At 31.2% G+C, this 20,034-nt stretch overlaps 8 protein-coding genes and 2 non-coding genes across 10 annotated transcripts; 8 read left to right on the forward strand and 2 right to left on the reverse strand.

Moving 5' to 3' along the window:
• Positions 1 to 885: 885 nt before the first annotated feature.
• Positions 886 to 1,543, forward strand: BX664DRAFT_64912 (uncharacterized protein). Its single transcript, XM_051549668.1, has 2 exons — positions 886 to 1,278; positions 1,352 to 1,543. Exons 1-2 carry the CDS (start codon positions 947 to 949, stop codon positions 1,365 to 1,367), a joined length of 348 nt encoding a protein of 115 aa, XP_051402953.1. The 5' UTR covers positions 886 to 946; the 3' UTR covers positions 1,368 to 1,543.
• A 1,144-nt stretch (positions 1,544 to 2,687) lies between these two features.
• BX664DRAFT_64958 (uncharacterized protein) lies at positions 2,688 to 4,066 on the forward strand. Its single transcript, XM_051549669.1, has 4 exons — positions 2,688 to 3,223; positions 3,303 to 3,370; positions 3,504 to 3,639; positions 3,738 to 4,066. Exons 1-4 carry the CDS (start codon positions 2,908 to 2,910, stop codon positions 3,761 to 3,763), a joined length of 546 nt encoding a protein of 181 aa, XP_051402954.1. The 5' UTR covers positions 2,688 to 2,907; the 3' UTR covers positions 3,764 to 4,066.
• Positions 4,067 to 6,277: 2,211 nt separating this feature from the next.
• Positions 6,278 to 6,350, forward strand: BX664DRAFT_t23. Its single transcript has one exon. It is a non-coding gene; the product is annotated as a tRNA-Phe (tRNA).
• Positions 6,351 to 7,341: 991 nt separating this feature from the next.
• Positions 7,342 to 8,082, forward strand: BX664DRAFT_65090 (uncharacterized protein). The gene is made up of 4 exons (XM_051549671.1): positions 7,342 to 7,389; positions 7,584 to 7,627; positions 7,747 to 7,858; positions 7,999 to 8,082. Exons 1-4 carry the CDS (start codon positions 7,380 to 7,382, stop codon positions 8,001 to 8,003), a joined length of 171 nt encoding a protein of 56 aa, XP_051402955.1. The 5' UTR covers positions 7,342 to 7,379; the 3' UTR covers positions 8,004 to 8,082.
• Positions 7,858 to 8,642, forward strand: BX664DRAFT_65066 (uncharacterized protein). The gene is made up of 3 exons (XM_051549670.1): position 7,858; positions 7,999 to 8,075; positions 8,135 to 8,642. Exons 2-3 carry the CDS (start codon positions 8,014 to 8,016, stop codon positions 8,268 to 8,270), a joined length of 198 nt encoding a protein of 65 aa, XP_051402956.1. The 5' UTR covers position 7,858; positions 7,999 to 8,013; the 3' UTR covers positions 8,271 to 8,642.
• BX664DRAFT_238981 (uncharacterized protein) lies at positions 8,390 to 8,632 on the reverse strand (the record flags this gene model as incomplete). The annotated part of the gene is made up of 1 exon (XM_051540205.1): positions 8,390 to 8,632. A coding segment is annotated over one exon (243 nt), but the record flags the coding sequence as incomplete, so codon positions are not given.
• Positions 8,643 to 12,806: 4,164 nt separating the features above from the next.
• Positions 12,807 to 14,004, reverse strand: BX664DRAFT_311640 (uncharacterized protein; the record flags this gene model as incomplete). Its single annotated transcript, XM_051542581.1, has 4 exons — positions 12,807 to 13,012; positions 13,078 to 13,109; positions 13,439 to 13,596; positions 13,846 to 14,004. 4 exons carry the CDS (start codon positions 14,002 to 14,004, stop codon positions 12,807 to 12,809), a joined length of 555 nt encoding a protein of 184 aa, XP_051402958.1.
• Positions 14,005 to 14,350: 346 nt separating this feature from the next.
• Positions 14,351 to 14,424, forward strand: BX664DRAFT_t24. The gene has a single exon. It is a non-coding gene; the product is annotated as a tRNA-Arg (tRNA).
• Positions 14,425 to 14,487: 63 nt separating this feature from the next.
• Positions 14,488 to 17,918, forward strand: BX664DRAFT_383127 (rRNA processing/ribosome biogenesis-domain-containing protein). The gene is made up of 10 exons (XM_051549099.1): positions 14,488 to 14,859; positions 14,922 to 15,080; positions 15,215 to 15,488; positions 15,581 to 15,707; positions 15,783 to 15,870; positions 15,977 to 16,077; positions 16,169 to 16,249; positions 16,320 to 16,479; positions 16,535 to 16,903; positions 17,001 to 17,918. The coding sequence occupies exons 1-10, from the start codon at positions 14,530 to 14,532 to the stop codon at positions 17,781 to 17,783; spliced, it is 2,472 nt and encodes an 823-aa protein (XP_051402959.1). The 5' UTR covers positions 14,488 to 14,529; the 3' UTR covers positions 17,784 to 17,918.
• Positions 17,919 to 19,373: 1,455 nt separating this feature from the next.
• BX664DRAFT_324696 (uncharacterized protein) lies at positions 19,374 to 19,998 on the forward strand. The gene has a single exon (XM_051543893.1). It carries the CDS (start codon positions 19,570 to 19,572, stop codon positions 19,882 to 19,884), a length of 315 nt encoding a protein of 104 aa, XP_051402960.1. The 5' UTR covers positions 19,374 to 19,569; the 3' UTR covers positions 19,885 to 19,998.
• Positions 19,999 to 20,034: the final 36 nt, after the last annotated feature.

Raw genomic sequence — 20,034 nt, forward strand, 5'->3', positions numbered from 1 at the left:
GATATTGATGATGGATTGACTGGAACTAGCTCCGTGGCTCCATTCACTGCTCTTGAAAGTATGTTGGGAAGAGTTGTGCGTTTATAAGATAAGCAATTATTAATACTGTTATTATTCACTTCTTAGATCCCACTGAACCGAAGATGTACTCAAGTGCCAACTTCCAACGACCTATACAGAATGATGATGACCCTAGTACTGCCTTGTTTGAAATCTGTCAACAACATAACGTCTCTCGTGAATGTTTCAACAAGATTGCGAAACTGATTAACAAGGAACTTCTTGAAGTCTATGGTAATGTAAACGAAGAGCTTTTTAGTTTGAATTATAACAAACTAATATACCTTTTCTTCATAGAACCTTTTGGGCGACGCATCCAGTCAACATATGCCAACAGAAAGAAGACCAGAAACGACTATCCAATCACCTTTACTCGGTACGATGTGTGTCCGAATGGCTGTCGAATGTACCTTGATGATGAACCTGCGCTTGGACCCTGCCTGAAGTGTGATATTTGCAAGCACGATCGATACCAGAAAAACAGCAAGATTCCTCATCAATCAATGACTTTCGCTTCCATCAGTGATATTATGGCTTTTGAATTGTACAACCCCCTCTCCCGGCAATAATTGATGCATCGAAGCAACAGATCATTTGATAACACCACCACAATGACTGATATTTTCGATGGACGTAATTATACGGATATGCGGAAAAATGGATTATTTGATTCTGAATTTGACATTGCAGTTGGACTCTATGTAGATGGATTTAGACCCTTCGATGGAAGTTATAATCAAGGCACTTTGGTGAATTTAGTCAACTATAATATCGATCCCCGTAACAGGTAAAAAAAAAAAAAAAAAAAAAAAAAGATCAAAAGTACAAGCTAAACTGATATACATATTTTATTAGGTACAAGACGCACAACTTGCACCAAATATGCATGATTTCCGGAACAAAGAAGCCTGGCAACCTTCATACGTTTCTGACACCAATTTACAAAGAACTCGATCTCCTCTCAAGACTTGGTATTAAAGTTCACACCCGTGATGGTTTATTGATTCGCTCCAAGGTCCATCTCATGACATTCTTAGGCGATATCCCTGCTGTTGCAGATATCATCAATCACTCAGGGCATACGTCTAGGTCTGGTTGTCGTATTTGTGTTGTAAAAGGATCAAGCTCTGAAGGAACCGGTATGTACAGTACTTTCCTGGTCGCGCATCACACTGCTCTCTTCGTACTGTTGAACACTTTCGTCAACCTCAACCCTACGTAAGTAAAAAAAAAAAAAAAAAAAAAAAAAAAAAAAGTAACCCTCATTAATATTTTCCATATTATTTCATAGCTTGGAATCAGGATAAGTTCAATATCTCTTCTTCAAACATTCAATGGAACCAACTTTTTTGGTTTGGATGAAATGCATCTTTTGGGTCCTGGTCTGGCGAAACAATTGAAAGATCTTTTTGGTTCACCTAATGTCAATGAAATGATTCCAGACAGAAACGTTGCTGGTGGCGCATGGAAAAAGTTCCCCTTCTTCCTTGATGGTGTCAAGCTCGTTAATGTTGGCGAAGCTATGCTCTCTTCCAGGTGCAACATACCTGCTGACGTTTTTGAAGGCAACTGGGACGATATTATTAGAAGTGGACGTGCAGTGGATTGGATAGATTTCTTGCTTTTTGTGGTACTGACTACATTGAACGTATTGGTGTAATGATGGATTCGACTACTTCACGATTAATGGATATTAAGGCGTATATAGACAAACCTGATCGTTTCTATGGAACCGAGGAGGAAAATCCTTACCAATGGTTACGCAACATGGATTTATTACGGAAAGGTGTTCAAATGAACGATGAGGACATTATCTTTATAGCATCTACATTAATGAAAGGTATGGCTGCATCTTGGTGGGACATGGCCGAAAAAGAAATCAATGATTGGCAAGAATTCAAAGATAAATTCGAAGAATTTTTTGTATCTGAACAAACAAAGGATGGCTGGTGGAATGAATTGGAAGGTGCCAAACAAGGAAATCAAACAGTTGGGGCATTACAACTTTGTCTTGAAGAATTATTTCCAAGATTAAGCATCAAAGATGAAGCGACAAAGAAACGTTATTTCTTAAAGGCTATGGATGTATCACTTGCGTATAAAGTGGAAAGGACCAGTATCTTACAGTATGTGATGACAATACAAAAAGCTAAACGAGTGGAATCATTGAAAAATAAATACAAGGGTGGTCGTAATACTCAAGTACCAACTTATTTGACTACTGGATCCTCTTCGGTGATGAATACAAGAAGAATGGCATCTGGATCAACGGTGGAAAGTAAAATGAATTGGTTGGTGGAAGAATTCAAAGCTTTGAAGGTGCATCTAGTTCAATCACCTAAACAAAACAACGGCGATCAAGTTACAAATGAACGTCATACGTATCAAGGAAAACAAGTTGGATGATATTTGGTTGGACCCTATAAAATAGCTAAGGTGAACAAAAATGGAACTTATTGGCTCGTAGGTAAAGGTGGAAAAAGGTTAGATGGTGCTGTTAACGGTGTTAAACTACGATCTTATCACGAACGGAAAAACATGATACCAAGTGTGATGGACTCTCATGCTGCTGAACGGTTGGAAAAGTATACAGTATACTCATTTATCATTACAATAGAACAATCATCATCGACAATACAAAAGTATCGACAAATTAATCATCATCATCATCAGTATAATTTTTACGACAAACACCATACGTGACATGGTTGACAAGCTGTATACTGGATTATATTTTCCACCCAACGATTCTCGCAATGTGGTTGGTCAATATGGTTTGGCGGTTACTTTTCAGGTTTTGGACACGGCAATCGGCTTTGGATATAATGTGGATTCCAGATCTACATTATGAACCTCAAATTAAATTTCAGCCAATCATCGTATAGTATTTGGATCTTGGTGTTACTATGGACCAATTCATCCTGGATTTACTTCAATTTTGGTTACCAGATTTTGGGATCTGGTCATGCGACCTTTAGGACTGGGTTCTTTTTCAGGCTTTCTTTTTTTCTCTTTTTCTTTTTTTTTCTCTTTTCTTTTTTTTTAGTACTTTTTACATTCATTATCTTTTTATCTTTTTATACTTTTATCTTTACCTATCTTTTTTATATTTTTATATACAATAAACTTATATTCGTGGGCTTTATTCTGGTTATATTTTTGTATATTCGACGTTACATTTATTCTTTTTTTATTTATTCGACATTACATTCATTTCTTTTTCTTTTTTTTTGAAAAACGACCTTTACTTCTCTCTCGACTCAATTCATTCCCTTCTCCCCCAGGTGCCCTAACAATAACTGTGGTTGAGGTAACTCCAACTCTCGACTCAATTTTTTTTTTTGATCTCATTTTTTTTTTTTCACCACTTTTTACTTCTATCACGCAATACTCGTATAATATTTAGTTTAACTTATATTTTTATTTTATTGGATAGTTATTAGTTTATTACATTAGTGAATTACGACATTCTTTTTAGATACGACATTCGAATAGTTTTTTTTTTTTATTTATTGTTGGATTTAGTTTTTACTGGACAAAACTTACCTGGGATTACTTACCTTTACTTCATGAATATAGGTAAACCAAGAAGGAAACCGGTTAATCGTATATTACAAGTTCTTCTGATTCATTGTTATTTGTCCTTATTTTGAATTGGCTTTATATCTACCTTCTAGGCTTTACATCATGTCGGCTTCGCTAGGTGGCCACACTGTGGATGATCGTGGTATATCAGTGGTGATGCCTGCTGGGTCTAAGTGGCGCAAGAAAAGACCTAGTACAAAAGTCCCAAAATGACAACGACAAGAATAACCATTCCATTCCTTTTTTTTCCATTGTTTTTATTATCATCCTTCCTTTCCTTTTTTTATTTTTATTCCTTTTTATACTATTAGTTTTATTCCTTTTTTATATATTAACAAACATCATAAATAGTATAAATAATCATCTTTATTTTTTTAAATAAAAAAATAATCAATCAACTAAAAAACTATTTTATAAACTATTTCTATTTTATTTTGGTAAAGTATAAAAATAATCATCTACATTTTTATATCTTTACTTACCTTTACATTTCCTTTTTTGGCCGATCCAATTCATATATTACTTACAAAACGACAACAACTGTTAGGGCACTCGGGGGAGTCGACGACCAACTTGCAGCACCATATCGCTTATTGATTCTATCAACATCTATCGCTTTATTGACCACATCATCGAACACAAAAGGAAGACCATTTCTTTCAACATGAACAGCAACCTCTTGATCAATTGCTTTTAAAAAGACACCAATCATCAACGAGTCATCAGTTATTTTCATCAATCCAAATAACTGTTTCAATTTCAATGAGATACTTTCGACAGATTCACCAGGTGTTTGTTTGACGTTGTGGATTTCTTGCCAGTAGACGGTACTCTGTTGATGACAACATTTATTTTTGAACAACTTTTCGAAATCATGCCAATTCTTCGTCTTTCCTTCATATAACGACCACCACACCTTAGCTAAGCCCTTCAAATACGACCCGACTACCAAAAGAGCGTCATCATCAGATAAACCAGCACCCTTGCGAATATGATCGATCGTACGTAGCCACACCATCGGATTTTCATCATCATTACCACTTCGATTCCAGTTCATAAGCTAGATCAGGTCTTATAGCTTGCACAAAAAAACGTACTTTCGTTTCTTCATCTTTGATGTTGAGAGAGCACAAAAGTTCTTGCAGATGAAAAACCAGATCATCAGTTGTTTGATTGTCCCTTTGTCGTAACTTATATAAATCATCCCATAAAGACCTTGATAGATTTGAGTCAATAAATTGTTTTTCGAAAACTTCTTTGAACTCCTTCCAAGTGATCACCGTATCTTCATTCCAATCCCAACACTTGAGAGCCCGTCCACGTAGATGAGAGGTTGCTACCAACAAGATTTCTTCGTCATCCATATGCATACCCTTGTATAGTCTTTCCAGTGACCTAATCCATGTTTTCCCATTCAATCCAGTTTGAGAGCCGTTCAACACTTCTGGTCCACCGACGAATCTGCCAAATTTGCTTTCCATAGTTCAGTTCTAAGATTGTTCTACAGTATACTTGCTTGTTCTTGAATTTTGCACCCCCTAGTAGTCTCACCAAAGATGATACGTGTAGGAATAGTGAGTGTGTAAAAAAAAAAGATAAAAATAAAAAAAAAATAAGACGATAAATAAAAAAAAAAGAGTGTTGGACTATAAAAATATCTGTTGCGAAAAATAGGAGAGAGATTCGAGTTGTTTATTGATAAAAAAAAGATACAAAGGTTGAATATAATTGAAAGTAAAGATAAGTTGCAAAAGATGTAAAAAAGATGAATGATATCGTAAAAGAATTCCATAAACTATAAAAATATGTCGTTCCTATACCGAATGTTGCAATTAACTAACGTGATAGACTAATATTCCTCCAATAAAAAAAAAATAAATACATTGTACTAAATAATTAAAGGTATTGCGTAATATATATAAAAGTGGTGAAAGAAAAGATAAGAAAAAGAAAAAAAAAAAGAAACAAAAGAAGAGTAAGATACCAAAGGAATTGCGTCAGAAATTGGAAGCCAGCTGTCCATGGAAGAATCCGAAACCGAATACCGAATTCCAGGATCGGGAAATATTTCCACCGAATGGTTTCAGCCAATCATCTTGCGTAAATCGTTGGATGGAAAATATAATACAGTTTACGAATTGTCAACATTGTTAGGGCACTTGGGGGAGAAAGGGATAAATTGAGTCGATAAAGAAGTAAAGGTTGTTTTTCAAAAAAAAAGAAAAAGAAATGAATGTAATGTCGAATAGATAAAAAGGAATGAATGTAACGTCGAATATACAAAATAAAACCAGAATAAAAAAAAACCACGAATATATGTTATTGTATGTAAAAATAAAAAAAAAATAGGTAAAGATAGAAGTATATATATAAAAAAAAGATAATGAATGTAAAAAAAAGTAAAAGAATGTAAAAAGTAAAAAAAAGAAAAAAGAAAAGAGAAAAAAGAAAGCCCGAAAAAGAACCCAGTCCTCAAGGTCGCATGACCAGACCCCAAAATCCGGTAACCAAAATTGAAGTAGATCCAGGATGAATTGGTCCATCGTAACACCAAGATCCAAATACTGTACGATGATTGGCTGAAATTTAATTTGAGGTTCATAATGAAGATATGGAATCCACAACATCACTGGTCTCAATAGCTCAGTTGGGAGAGCGTCAGACTGAAGTTCTGAAGGCCGGGTGTTCGAACCACCCTTGGGACATTCCTTTTGTTAAATAAAGATTTTTTTGTAATGTTAAGTGTTATCTAAAGCTTTTTAGTGTTGGTCGCAATTTGGTTGATTTTTTGATTTTTTTTTTTTTGTTTGATGTTGGGTGATTTTTTGGTTTATGGGTTCAAAATTGAAAAAGTAAAACGGATGATTGAAAGTTTATATTGATTATAGTGAGCACCAGTACTTGATTACGCAAGCACACGTATAAGAAAAGAGATAAAATAAAACAAAAAGTAAAGTAGAGAAAAATAAAGTCTTGTTCCAAATTTGGAAAGTAAAAGTAGAGTAAAATTGTTCTGGCTTTAAATATAGAACAAAGTGAGCCAATCAAAAGTGATAATCCACAATACAATCAAGTAGGGATGAAAAGAAAAGATTTATTTAAAAAAATATATTGATGATTAACTAAAGAAAAAGAAAAATAAAGGAAAAAGGTGGGGTATTTATACTATTTGAAATTTAAGGTTAAAAAATATAATATGAAAAAGAAAATGAAAACGAAAATAATAAGTGAAATAAAAAATAGAATGAAAATAAAAGGGGAAGTAAAAATGAAAGTAAAAATTGAAAATAAAATTATTTCTTTTTTTTTTTTTTTTTATAAAATCTTTTTTTTTTTTTTTTATTCAACATTGATTTTTTTTTTTCATTGATTGATAATTAATTTTTTTTTTTTGATTGATGATAGTAATAATTTCTTTCTTTCTCTTTTTTTTTTTTTTTTTTTTTTTTTTTTTTTACTAATAGTTTAGATAAGAGAAGTAATCTGTTGCTTGTGTCCAAAGTATCTTTTTGGTTGTCTTCATTTGTTCATGTATGGGCCTGATTACAGTGGTAAATTTTCTTATGAATCTCCGATAGTAAGATGCTGGTCCTATAAATCCCCAGATTTGTTTGAGATTATTTTGAAGAATCTCTTTCGCTTTTCTTGTTTTTTCTTTATTTATCTTGATTCCAACTTTTGTAATTATGTATCCAAGAGAATTCAATTCATTCTTGAAAAGATAATACTGGTTCATGTTGAATAGTAAGTTACCATGACGGACGTATTTGAAAACTTGTATGAAATGGTGTAAGTGTTGTGTAAGTAATGAAGAATATATATTTTGTTTGCTGTAGTCCAAAACCTTTTGGTATTCATCGTTCTTCTTTTTGACTTGTATTAGACAATATTTCATCGGTGGTGACTTATCTTGTAATATGGTTTTGTTTTCCAAAAAGACAGTTCTTCTTTTTTTGTTGTTGTGCCAATCATATATACTCTGGTATTGTGTCTTCAGATAAAAAAAAAAAAAAAAAAAAAAAAAGGATTGTTGTATACTTGGTAGTAAGTTGCCTAACTGTATTTTTACTTGTTTTATGGGATTCCACATATCTTTAATAGATTCATTACTTGTCTATGCTATTCTTGTTTGGCTGTTTGATTCATTTGTTTCCATATATACCAACTTGTATTCTGCAGCTTCTTCTGTTTCTTCTTTATTTATATCGTCAAGGTAAGGTTTTGCAATCAAAGTGTTTGTTGAATATTTTTTGATTTCTTCTGTGTCATTATTCATATGATACTGAATATTTTTTGATTTCTTCTGTGTCATTATTCATATGATACTGAATATTTTGTTTTTCTTCTTGATAGGATGATTCCATTGACATGTTTGAAAGGATTAGCATATCGTTGGCTTTGACTTCAGATACGTTTACAGGGCATTTAGTGTATGTAGGTAAGTAGGATTCAAATTCATTGGTGTTTATTTGGACTTCATTTTGTGTAGTATAGTCAATTCCTCGTTTAGCTGTTGTCAAATAAAAATCTTGATCTTCATCATCAACTTCCGTTTCTTCATCGGTCCAGTCTTCTTCATATTCTTCATTATCAGTAGATACAGATTCTTTTTGTGGGATAGATGATGATTTGTTGGTTGTATCTTCAATACTATATTCCACGTATGATGTTTTTTCTTTTGGTGGATCTTGTACTTGGATGACTTCGGGCGGATTTTCATAGTAGTAGGGATCAAAACTACTGTATATTCATAAAAATAAACAGAATTATAAATTTGTGATGATCGTTGGGAACAATCACGAGGTTCAAAAGGATTATTTGCCATTGATAATTTTGTAGGATGATAAGCTGTCCACCATCCATTTGCTGTTCGTAACCATTGATTAATGTCTTTACTTCCAGTAGTTATACAATGTTGTTGTATCAATGGATGTAAGCCAGCACGAAATCTGTTATGGATGATTGCTTCAGATTCAATTGATGGTAGTAGATTGAAGAGTTTTTTTTTTTGTTTTTTTTTTTTTTTTTAAAAAAAAAAAAAAAATACTTGATATGCTTATAATTGATTTTAATGGCTTCCCCTGTAGTGAGCACCAAAATATGTTAAGGATTTTTTTTGTTACTTAACGGATGTTTGAAAATATAGATTGGATGGATGATATTATTAAATTAATAATATCGAAGATGTTTGATATGTAGTGAGCACCAGTCCTTTTATATAAAAAGAACAAAATAGAATAAAGTATATTTAAATGTAAGTTCCAAATATGGAAGTAGATGACTTGACTATTTGATCACACTTGATGATGATCAAATAAAATAATAATAACTTGAATGTAACTTGATAATAAAATAATAAATATAAAACTTAAGATGATTGATTTCTTAAGAGTGGCCAAGATGATTTGATTTATATAATCTTTTATTTTATAAAATTGACTTGATCTTTGACAAAGAGGGAAAAATATATATAAACTACTAGATGTATTTACGTATACTAAAACTAAAGATTATTTTTAGATGATGATGATTAATCATCATAAGTAACAATGTGAAAATAAAACGGATGAAACTGATAAATGTGATAAAAAATGTAATAACGGATGAAACTGTGCAAGAGTAGTGATTCAGATGAGACCAAAAATATAAAAAAGAAAAGAAGGTCTTGGTCAAAAGTGTGAGAAATGGTTGTGAATTGGACAAATGTCAAGATTTTGACAGATAGCAAGATAATAATAATAATAAAAAAAAAAAAAAAAAAAAAAAAAAAAAAAAAAAAAAAAAAAAAAAAAAAACTTGATTCACAGTCAACTTCAAAGGTTGATTTCATCCTAACAAGTGATTTTTTGGTTGTTAAGGCCAAAATTGAAAAAGTAATTCGGATGATTGAGAGAGAATAATGTAATGTTAAATGATTTTTTGGTTCAAATAGCCAAAATTGAAAAAGCAATTCAAATGATTGATTGTTTAAAAGGTTTATAGTGAGCACCAGTACTTGATTACGCAAGCACACGTATAAGAAAAGAGATAAAGTAAAACAAAAAAAAAATAAAGTAAAGAAAAATAAAGACTTGTTCCAAATTTGGAAGGTTCTTATAAAATAAAGTTGTTCTATCTTGGAATAAAGAACAAAGTGAGCCAATAAAAGTAATAATCCACAAATACAATTGAGATGGGATGAAGAAGGAATGTTTTTATTATTAAAAAAATAAAATATAAGTTGACTAAAAAAAATAGAAAAAGAAAAAAGAAAAGAGGGCTATTTATATAGAGGTCAAAGTGATGTATGTTATGGGGGATTCGAATTTAAAATGTGAAGAGAGGGATTTTGTTATCAGTGAACCGGGGGGATAAAATATATATATAAAAAAAAAAAACTTTTTTTTTTCTCTTTTATTTTTTTTTTATCCAACAACCAACGTAAGAAGCCAACACGATTATTCACGTATGCTTTTCTTGCCGTGCTACCATGAGACTTATTGAAATTGTCATGTAAGATTTGTATCACTAGAGGTATGTCTTTGTTTTCTATTCTTTTAAGCTCATCTTCCTTCTCTCTGAGCTCCCGCATCTTGTTTATGTAATTAGGTACCAGCAAGTGTAATAATTGTTCAGCATCGTCATTAGTTACTTGGAACGGGGCTATCGGTTGGATGAAGTGATTATTGTGGATATTAAGATTATTGTGGTTCTAGAGAAATTCATGCTTTTATATTTTTTTTTTTTTTTTGTTGAGGGAAATGGTGATCATGGATTATGGTGTAGTATATGAAAATCAATGATGATCATGTTAAATAAAGATTTTGATGATGAACATTGATAGTATTGATAATGATGATTATTGTGGTACATGTCTCCTTTTCCTTCTTTCGTTTTTTTTTTTTTTTTTTATCTTAACAATGTTTAGGATTTTTCTTGTTACTTGAGTGGATAATTGATTTATAAAAAATATAGATGATATTATCAATACGATGATATTGATGATGATTGATCGTATAGTGAGCACCAGTTCTTTATATAAAAAGAACAAAAGTAAAATAAAAAAAATATAAATGTAAGCCAAAAAGGAAATAGATGTCTTGATGAATTGATCACAGATGATGATGATCAACCAAATAACTTGAATAAAATGCTTGATGATTGCTTGATGATAAAAAAAAATAAAGATAAAACTTAGGATGATTTATTTCTTAAGAGTGGCCAATGTGATTTTGGTTAAAAAAAAAAAACTTTTTGTTGAATAAAAAAAATATAAATAATGGATGTATTTATATATATAAAAAAAAACTATTGATTAAAAATAAGGGGAAAAAGCCTGAGAAGGGGAAAGAGTCTGAGAAGGGAAAAAAAAAAGCTGTGGAATTGGTGTAGATATGGTTAGTAAAAAATAAAAAAGGGAGACAAGAACAAGTCTGTGAGATTTCTTTTTTATTTGAAAGTGGTTAAAAAAAGAGACAAAGTACCTACATAAAAAGTTTTGTTGGTCTTATATATAAGTACGTAGTGAGTGATACGTAATACTGATATCATCATACTATATTTATGATTGGTGATCAAATTTTATTTTATTTTTTTTTTCTGTTCTGATTTGTAATACTGTTATACAGGGCGTATAATCTTATTAGTATTTTATTTCTCATTGATGTGATGTTATCATCATATGTGTAGTGATTCATTATATTAGTTGCCCTGAAGTGTTTATACATTGATATATATCTTTCTTGATAGTATCAAAAGACCATAAGCATAATGACTTTCAAAGTCCGTACTTTTTTTTATTTTTTATTTTTTAGATATGCGGTAATTTTTATTTTCTTTTTATTTCTTTCCTTTCTTTATAACAATTTTAGTTATAGTATATCAATTACTAGTCTTTAGTAGTTATATTTTTATTTAATAAAACTTTTTATTTTTATTCCAACTACTTTGTTACATGTCAATGTAATTGATTCCATCTTACAATGTATTTTTTTTTTATTCTTTATTTGTGAATGCATTCTTTAGTTTTATTTTACACGTATGGTTATGAAATAAGCTGATACGACAAAAGTAATTGTTGCCTAAAGGTAACAGATAGTTCTTTATTGTTGTATAAATAAAATAGCATATTTATATCTAAACTAAAGAAAGGAGAGACTAACTAATGTATCATGGTTGTAATGAAGCAAGGAGAAAAGAGGAGAAGAGGAAACAAAAAGAAGAAGTAAATAAAAATACTGTAATAAAACTCAGTATTTTGCATGATTTTTATTAATATCCTTGACAGGATGATAAATTGTAAGATGGATATGTTACGGATGTTCAACCTAATACTATAGTCAATCAACAGCCACAAGAAGACTTCAATAGAAAACACGTGCGTGAAAAGAAAAGAAATCTAAGAACTAAAGTACATTACGGAGAATGATACATTTTAGGAAAAAAAAAAAGGAATCGATACCATTAACAATGTAAAAAAGAAGTACTTGGAATAAAAATAGAACCCTTTATTGAATCAAAATATAACTAGTATACCAATTGATATACTAAAATACAAAGTAACAACATCAAATAACTACAAAAGAAAATGAAAATTACCTGCCTATCAAAAGCATCCTTGTCCGTTTGCATTTCTTCTTCTTTTTTTTTTTTTTGTTCAGCTTATCCCTAATAACAGAAATGACAAAAAGAATGGTCAATCAGTTTTCCACAATCCACAAACTACTAGTTGGGAGGAATAAGGACGTCTTTATATAACTATACCTTATATAGAGTCAAGCAATTCAGAAGGAGAGATCTATTTGTTGATAAAAAAAAAAAAAAGATAAAAATAAAAGACAAATGTAAAAGAAAAAGAAAGAATTCAAGGTAATATATAAAATAACATTGAGAAAAGGCTAACCTTTTTTTTTTTTTTTTAAAAAAAAATGAAGTGGTATTCACGATGATAGAATGTAAAAGAAAGAAGAGAAAGAAAATAAGAGGAAAAAAAAAAAAAAAAAAGGATAAAAAAGATAAAAAAAAAAATGGGCGACCAAGATGACTTTATTCCAACGACCCCTCCAATAGAATCCATCCATCTACCAAAGAAATTTTCTGTGTTAAAGCTACAGTATATTACCTTCATATTTTCCTTTTTTTTTTTTTTTTTTTTTTTTTTTTTTGTGTAAAAATAACTTTGCTTACCTTTGCATCACCAATGACCAAACTTGAACAAATAAAAAAGGTTGATGTGATTGACCTTCTCCATCAAGTAACGGAATTTCACAATGTATAAATGGTAATGGGACCATCTTGATAACATGAATTGAGACGATCAAACGATATGCCAAAGTTTTGGTTGACCTGACGCTATTCCATCCTGCATACTGTATGACTACTACATTGTCTATAAAAAGAAGCTAAAATATATAGCGTTAATTTATCCTTGTTATCCATTACCAAAGCACTTACAATATTCAAAGTATCCGTAATGCCACAGACCGCTTTGCCGCACAATAACAATCATCCATCGCTATTTTGATGAGAAATGAATAGAAATAGATAAATAATATTCCAGTGTGTTTCAAGATAAGTTACCTGGTCTACCACAATCACAATCAATTGAACATACGATCAACACAAGTGATACCATTTCAGTAATATAAAGATGAGTTCACTTGAACTTGATGAGCTCAAGAATACCCTCCCCTACAACTTGGTCTAATCCAGGCTAGTGTCATGTCGACTAAGAAGTTCTAAAACAAATTGGGCAATTAAAAATACAAATTTTCTGTCTGGTATTGATGGATATCTGAATTGATTGATATTTTACCTGCCAAGATGTGAAGAGTCACTAAGAATGATAGGAGATGAACTCAAAACTGTTTTCAACAATAGGTATGGACCATTTGGATTCAAAATCCTTCCGTATGCTTTGACCAATACTGATGAATAAAGAACTAGGATTTGCTTGAATAAAATAATTGTAATCTAAAAAAAAAAAAAAAAAAAAAAAGAAAAAGAAAAAGAAAAAGAAAAAAAAAAGAAAAAGAAAAAGAAAAAAAAAAAGAAAAAGAAAAAAAAAGAAAAAGAAAAAGAAAAAAAAAAAAAAGAAAAAGAAAAAAAAAAAGAAAAAGAAAAAAAAAAAAGAAAAAAAAGTTAGTCGCGAACTTGAAAAAAAAAAGGTAATTCATCAAAACAGCGTCCATTTTTCTATTGTATTCTGTACTTATAACTTACAATATAAACATCTACGTTCTGTAGTAGAATCCAATTTATCAATGACGTACAGTATTTAGAGGTGTTGGCATCCATATTGAGTTGAATACAAAGTTGTTGGTCATTTTGTTCGGTCTTGCGCACTTTGTTGTAAGTTGTTGAATTTGCATTGTTGTGCATGTTCGTCCATCAGCTTTTTTGAATACAATTTTATTCAAATCGTAAAAGAAATAAAATAGTTTGAGCATGAATAAAATAAATTAATAAAAACTAATATAAAAAGATAACAAAAGAAACAAGATAAAGATACAGTAAAGATATATATAAGGTAAAAGCAAAGTATAAAAAGAAATTTTTAAAATAAAAAAAAAAAAAAAGGCATTCAAGGAAATTCAACCCCCCTCAAAAAAAAAAAAAAAAAAAAGGTTCATGACCAAATCTGTAAACAGTCCAAGAATACTCAAATCTGATTGGCTGAAATTAAGATTAGATTGATATAAAAATTGTCAGCTCAAATTTCAACCAAGCCCGTGTGGCGAAATTGGATATCGCTTCGGACTTCTAATCCGAGGATTGCGGGTTCGACCCCCGTCACGGGTACGTTCATTTTTTGATTTTTTTGGGATAGGAATCGGACGTGGAACTTATAACAAGGACTTTTTTTTTTTTTAAAAAAAAATATTTCTTTTTTATTGTCAATCAACCATGTCAACATTGTCGAACAGTCAAAGTGCAATGCTGGCTCAGTTGATATCTTCATATTTGAATGATGAAACCAAGGTGCATGGTAGTTTACCTTTTGTAATGGATGCTCTTGTGACACGGTGTCTACTTAAAGATCAAGAAGAAGAAAGTGAACAATTGTCAAGTGTACGACGAAAATGGACCATTCGCCTTAACTCGTTGATTCAATCCAAACAAGCTACAGCTAGGTGGACAGCTATCGTATTGATCAAGTTAACATGTGAACAATCAAACTCTCTTCTTTTCGCACATATTCGATCTTGGACTAGTCAACTGTTGGGTGTGATTGCAGTAAGTATGATAATCTTTTTTTTTTTTTTTAAACGAGCCTTTTTCTTTTTTTTTTCATATAGAAACCAGAAACAAGTATGATACACAAAGCTGCTATTGAAACGTTATCTTACCTCTTTACATTCACGTCTTCGAAACCGGAATTACAACGTGAAATCACTATACCGAATTTGCCTCGATTCAACCAGATATTGCTCTCGCTTTGCAAGAATGATCTTCGTGTAAGAAAAAGAAAAGATAATAGAAGAAGAATATATCTTTAGGATTCAAATAAACTTACTAAATACTCTCTCTCTTTCTTTCTTTCTTTTTTTTTTTTTTTTTTTTTTTTTTTTTTTTTGTATTATGGTTGTAGCCGGTTGTGTTTTCAGCGTTGAAAGAAAACATTATACACTTCCCTTCTCAATCGCGTCACATTATTGATCATTGTTTGAAGCTTTGTCTTTCTTGCTTGGATGGTTCTGGAAACTTTGATAAGGATACAATCTTGGCTGCTTGTCAATGTCTTGCTGTGTTGCATCATACTGGAGGCAAGATTAGCAACTCGGATCAATGGGAAGAAACGCTCAATCGTCTTGTGGGAACTATTCATGCATGTTTGAATCGATTATTTGACACTGTCGATGAAGGTAAAAAAAAAAAAAAAAGAAGAGAATAAATATTATTATAGTGGTTGAATTCAATACAGCTAGTATACTCAACATTTATATATCTTTTGTAGAACTAGAATTGGGAGAACTTTCTCCTTCTTATCCAATGACTGACTTATCTCCTGATCCTATTGAATCCTTTCCATTGATTACTCGAAGGATACAAGCTCTGAACAATGCTATTGCCACATGTTTAAGGCAAGTATGATACATTTTTAATGATGATAACAGAAGTGTTATAATTTTACTCATATTATATTATTATCATTATAGTTCTCCCACGTTGAATCTAGTATCTGTTCCTGTTGTACAACTAGTTGATTTGGTTTGTCGTATCTACAATGCATTCGAAGGATCTCTGGTATGTTTTTTTTTTTTTTTTTTTTTTTTTTTTTTTTTTGATTGGGTGTTTGCAAATGATCAATATTATGTTTAACATACTTATCGTTTATTTGTAAATATGATAGATGCGTGAATTTAAAGACAAGAATGAATTTACATGTTTGATGATGTGTCTTCCAACTCTTCATTTGAGTGCAAACAAAATAGTGTCAGCTTTACTACTCAGGTAATACACGATCATAATAATAATAATAAAAAAATATATATGAAAAGAATGATGATATGAAATAATAATCACTTTCTTCTTTATCATACAGTTCTGGATGCCATCTATCAAGATATACCAAATTATTTTCTCGGATTTTTATACGACTTTTGAATGAATACAAAACTCAAAGGTAAGCAGACCAAAAAAAAAAAAAAAAAAAGGTTAGTTATATGTTAAATTAATTTTATTCTATGTTCTAGAACCATGAAAATTTCAGTATATAACAACATTACGTTATGTTTGCAACAATTTGGTTATGGTTTCGGTGAATCTATCGGTAAACCTCTCGTGGCAAGCGTTCTTAAAGATATATTGGTGACTGAACAAAAGGTGACTGATATGATTCCCACGGAAGTAAAGGTAAAATGAGAGAAAAGAGAGGAAACATTCAGTTACTGATGGTATTGCTTTTTAGAACAAGTCAATGAAAAGAAAACGTGATGCTTTGACTAACTCGGATAGTTTGACAGCCATTGGAACCAGTACACAAGCTCCTTTTGATATTCAAGTAGCTGCTTTGGAATCTTTACAACAACTTATTAATTGCTTTGGATCATCCATGGACTTACAATCTCGGAATACGATTGATGCCAATGTCATTTCTCGTCTTTTGTCTATGACTCAAAAAACACTTGGATCCACCACAGAAAATGAATTGCTAATCAAGGAAAAGCTCTATCAATGTCTTTTGTCCTCTGTCATGAACCCTATTGAAGTACAAGCTAATGTTTTACCTCATGCTATTCGTATCTTTTCTGCTGGTATCAATGAACAAAATCACAAGGTAAGAGGTTTCCTTTTTTTTTTTTTTTTTTTTTTGGATGAGAAAGTATCTATATTCAGCTACCTTTTTTTTTTTTTTTTTTTTTTATTTTCATTAGCTCCAAACAATATGCAAATATGGATTGAACATCTGTGATCTGATTATTCATCCTCGAATGCCACCTATTCAATCTACTATGAATACTATTACAACCAAAATCAATCAAGCAGAACAACAAAATGATAAGACTATGAAATCCAGTGTCAACACTTCTACGTCAAGTTATCCTACTACAACTGACACCATCACAGCAAATATTTCTCAAAAAGTTGATAGTACAAACTCAAATATCAGCATGCCCAAGCCAAGTTACCCCGCAACAACAAGCATAGTTGGTCAACAATTCAATGGTACAAACATTCAAGTCGCAGAAACAATCAAACAAGTTACAACAAACCCTTCCGATATTGAACAATCAGTTGGTGCCTCAAATGGTAAACTTGAACAAAATGATATCGAAAAGACAGCAAGCAAGTCGATGGTGACTGAAACTATAGAAAACGTTGAACAAAGTATTACATCAACGAGCAGTTCAATTGTACTGGATGAAGAGGTGATAGAGGAAAAGAAACTATCGACAAGCGAAATTAAATTTGATATCGACGATGAGATGAATCAAGATGAAACGGAAATAACAATGACAACAAAGCAAACCGATATGAATGATAAGGGTGGTAGCATAGAATTAAATAGCTCAACTGCAACCAATCAAGATAAAACAATTTCGACGAGCAACACAATTACAATTGAAGATGATTCGGATGGTGAATATGATGTGGATATGGCTATACCTGATATTGACATGACTGGCCCTGATACAGATGAAGAAGAAGAATACTAATTATAGTGATAGTTTTGATATATATATATATATATTGTATATTTGTATTTTTTTTTTTATTATTTTTGGCAATTTCTTCATATTATTGCATTTTATATTCATTCAATAAATCAAAAATTCATTTCATGATTATCTATTATATTTCATCTTTTTTTTTTTTTTTTTTTTTTTTTTTTTTTTGGCATGGAAGGGAAGTAGAGTATTACAAACTACGGAGAGGTATTTTCCGTTTGTATATATTTGATGATACTAGTTAAATTGAAAAAAGTACTTTAAAAAGCATCAATATACAAAAAGGGGAATTCATTGTTCTTTGTATTTGTTTGTTATTATCAAACTTGTCTTATTATAAAAATGAAATATGAAATATCGCTCTTTTTTTTTTTTTTTTTTTTTTTTTTTTTTTTTTGTTTCCTTTTCTCTTCTCTTATTGTTTGATTTACGAACGATCCATACAAATCAAATAAGTTAACAACATGATGATTTGGAATAATGGCTACACACCGCGACGATCCAGCCAAATGAAGTCGCGTAAAGATTTGAATTCGTATTTTAATATTATGGTCATAGGATCTGCTGGATCTGGTAAAACTGCTTTTATTAGAACTTTATGCGAAAGAATGAAACCTCATATTGTGGAAGGTAGCTTTAAAGAATCTACACCACATGTCTTGGATGGTCCGTTACAGTCAACTGAGCAGCTTTATAGTGTCACTATGCAGTTTGAAGAGAATGATCAACGGACTGCTTTTACTGTCATTGATGCTCCAGGTCTCATAGACGGTTATGCTATTGATTATCAACTTCAATATCTTGCCAAATATATTGATTATCAATTTGAACGGACTTTTGCAGAGGTAATTTTTATATATTTATTTCTCAATTCAATTCATTTTCTATCTCTCTCTCTTTTTTTTTTTTTTTTTTTTTTTTTTTTTTTTACTCATTTTTTTTCTTTTCTTTTCTTTCTTTCTTTCTTTCTTATTTTTTTTATATAAAGGAATCCAAGATTAGACGTGATGTCAAGGCACTTGATACACAAATCCATGCTTGCATTTATTTTCTCGATACTGACTCTACAAATGGACTAAGTGCTATTGACCGTTATTCTCTGAAACTACTTAGTTCTCGTGTGAATGTCATTCCAGTTCTTGGCAAGGCAGACACTTTATCTACTACTAGGCGTGAAGTGTTGAAAAGGAATTTTCGTGCAGAAGTATTTGATATTCTCAAAATACCTTTATATGGCTATATGGATTTGGATGATGATGATGATGTCGAAGAGGATCAGGTTGACGACAATGATAACGACCATGACAGTGATAATGACACAGACTTTAATGACAACAATCATAACAACAATGACTTTAGACGGAATTCGATAAGACGCAATAACAATAATGGTTTTTATAACAACAAAAGTAACAGCAATAGCGGCTCAGTGACATTGGATACGATTATGGAAATACTAGAAGAATCTGTAGAACTAGATGGCGATGAAGATGCACGTGCTATGATGGATTACTTGGACAATATGCCACTCGCTCTCATTGGATATGAACAGGATGTCACTAGCGGAAGACCCATTGTGATCACCAAGGAAGTAGAAAAAACACCACCAGTAACCAACAAGTCCAAAAGCAGCTTCTTTTATTATGATGATGTATTACCTCAGAATCCATATGACGATGATAATGATGACGATGATGATGACAATAACGACGACGACGACGACAACAACAATAAGAACAAGAATGATAATTCTATTTCTTCTTCTTCTGTTCATATGAAGCGCAACAACAAGAGTATGACGTCCTTACGAAATCGTAGAAGCAATCACAGCAACAAATTTCCTGGGCCTCCTTCAACTACAACCATCTTGGGAAGAATTTATCCTTGGGCTACGGTGGATTGTTTCAACCCTAATCATTGTGATTTTGAAAGATTGATTCATATGTTGTTATCAAGTCACCGTGAAATGTTACGTATCGACACTGTAGAACGCTTTTATGAACAATATCGTACAGATCATTTATTGACACGACGCATGGATGAAATGATTAGTTTGAAATCAAAAAAGAATCAATACAATTTAGCATAGTATCTTTCTCTCTTTCCCTCTCTCTCTCTCTCTTTTCTTTTATCATTATTGTTATCCTCCTCCTCTTCTTTTTTTTTTTTTTCTTCTTTATATATATATTCACTACCACATGATATCCATATATTCAATAAAAACAAAAAAAAAAAAATA

The sequence above is a fragment of the Halteromyces radiatus genome (assembly GCF_025201355.1).
Source record: "Halteromyces radiatus strain CBS 162.75 chromosome Unknown BX664scaffold_2, whole genome shotgun sequence".
Classification (NCBI taxonomy): domain Eukaryota; kingdom Fungi; phylum Mucoromycota; class Mucoromycetes; order Mucorales; family Cunninghamellaceae; genus Halteromyces; species Halteromyces radiatus.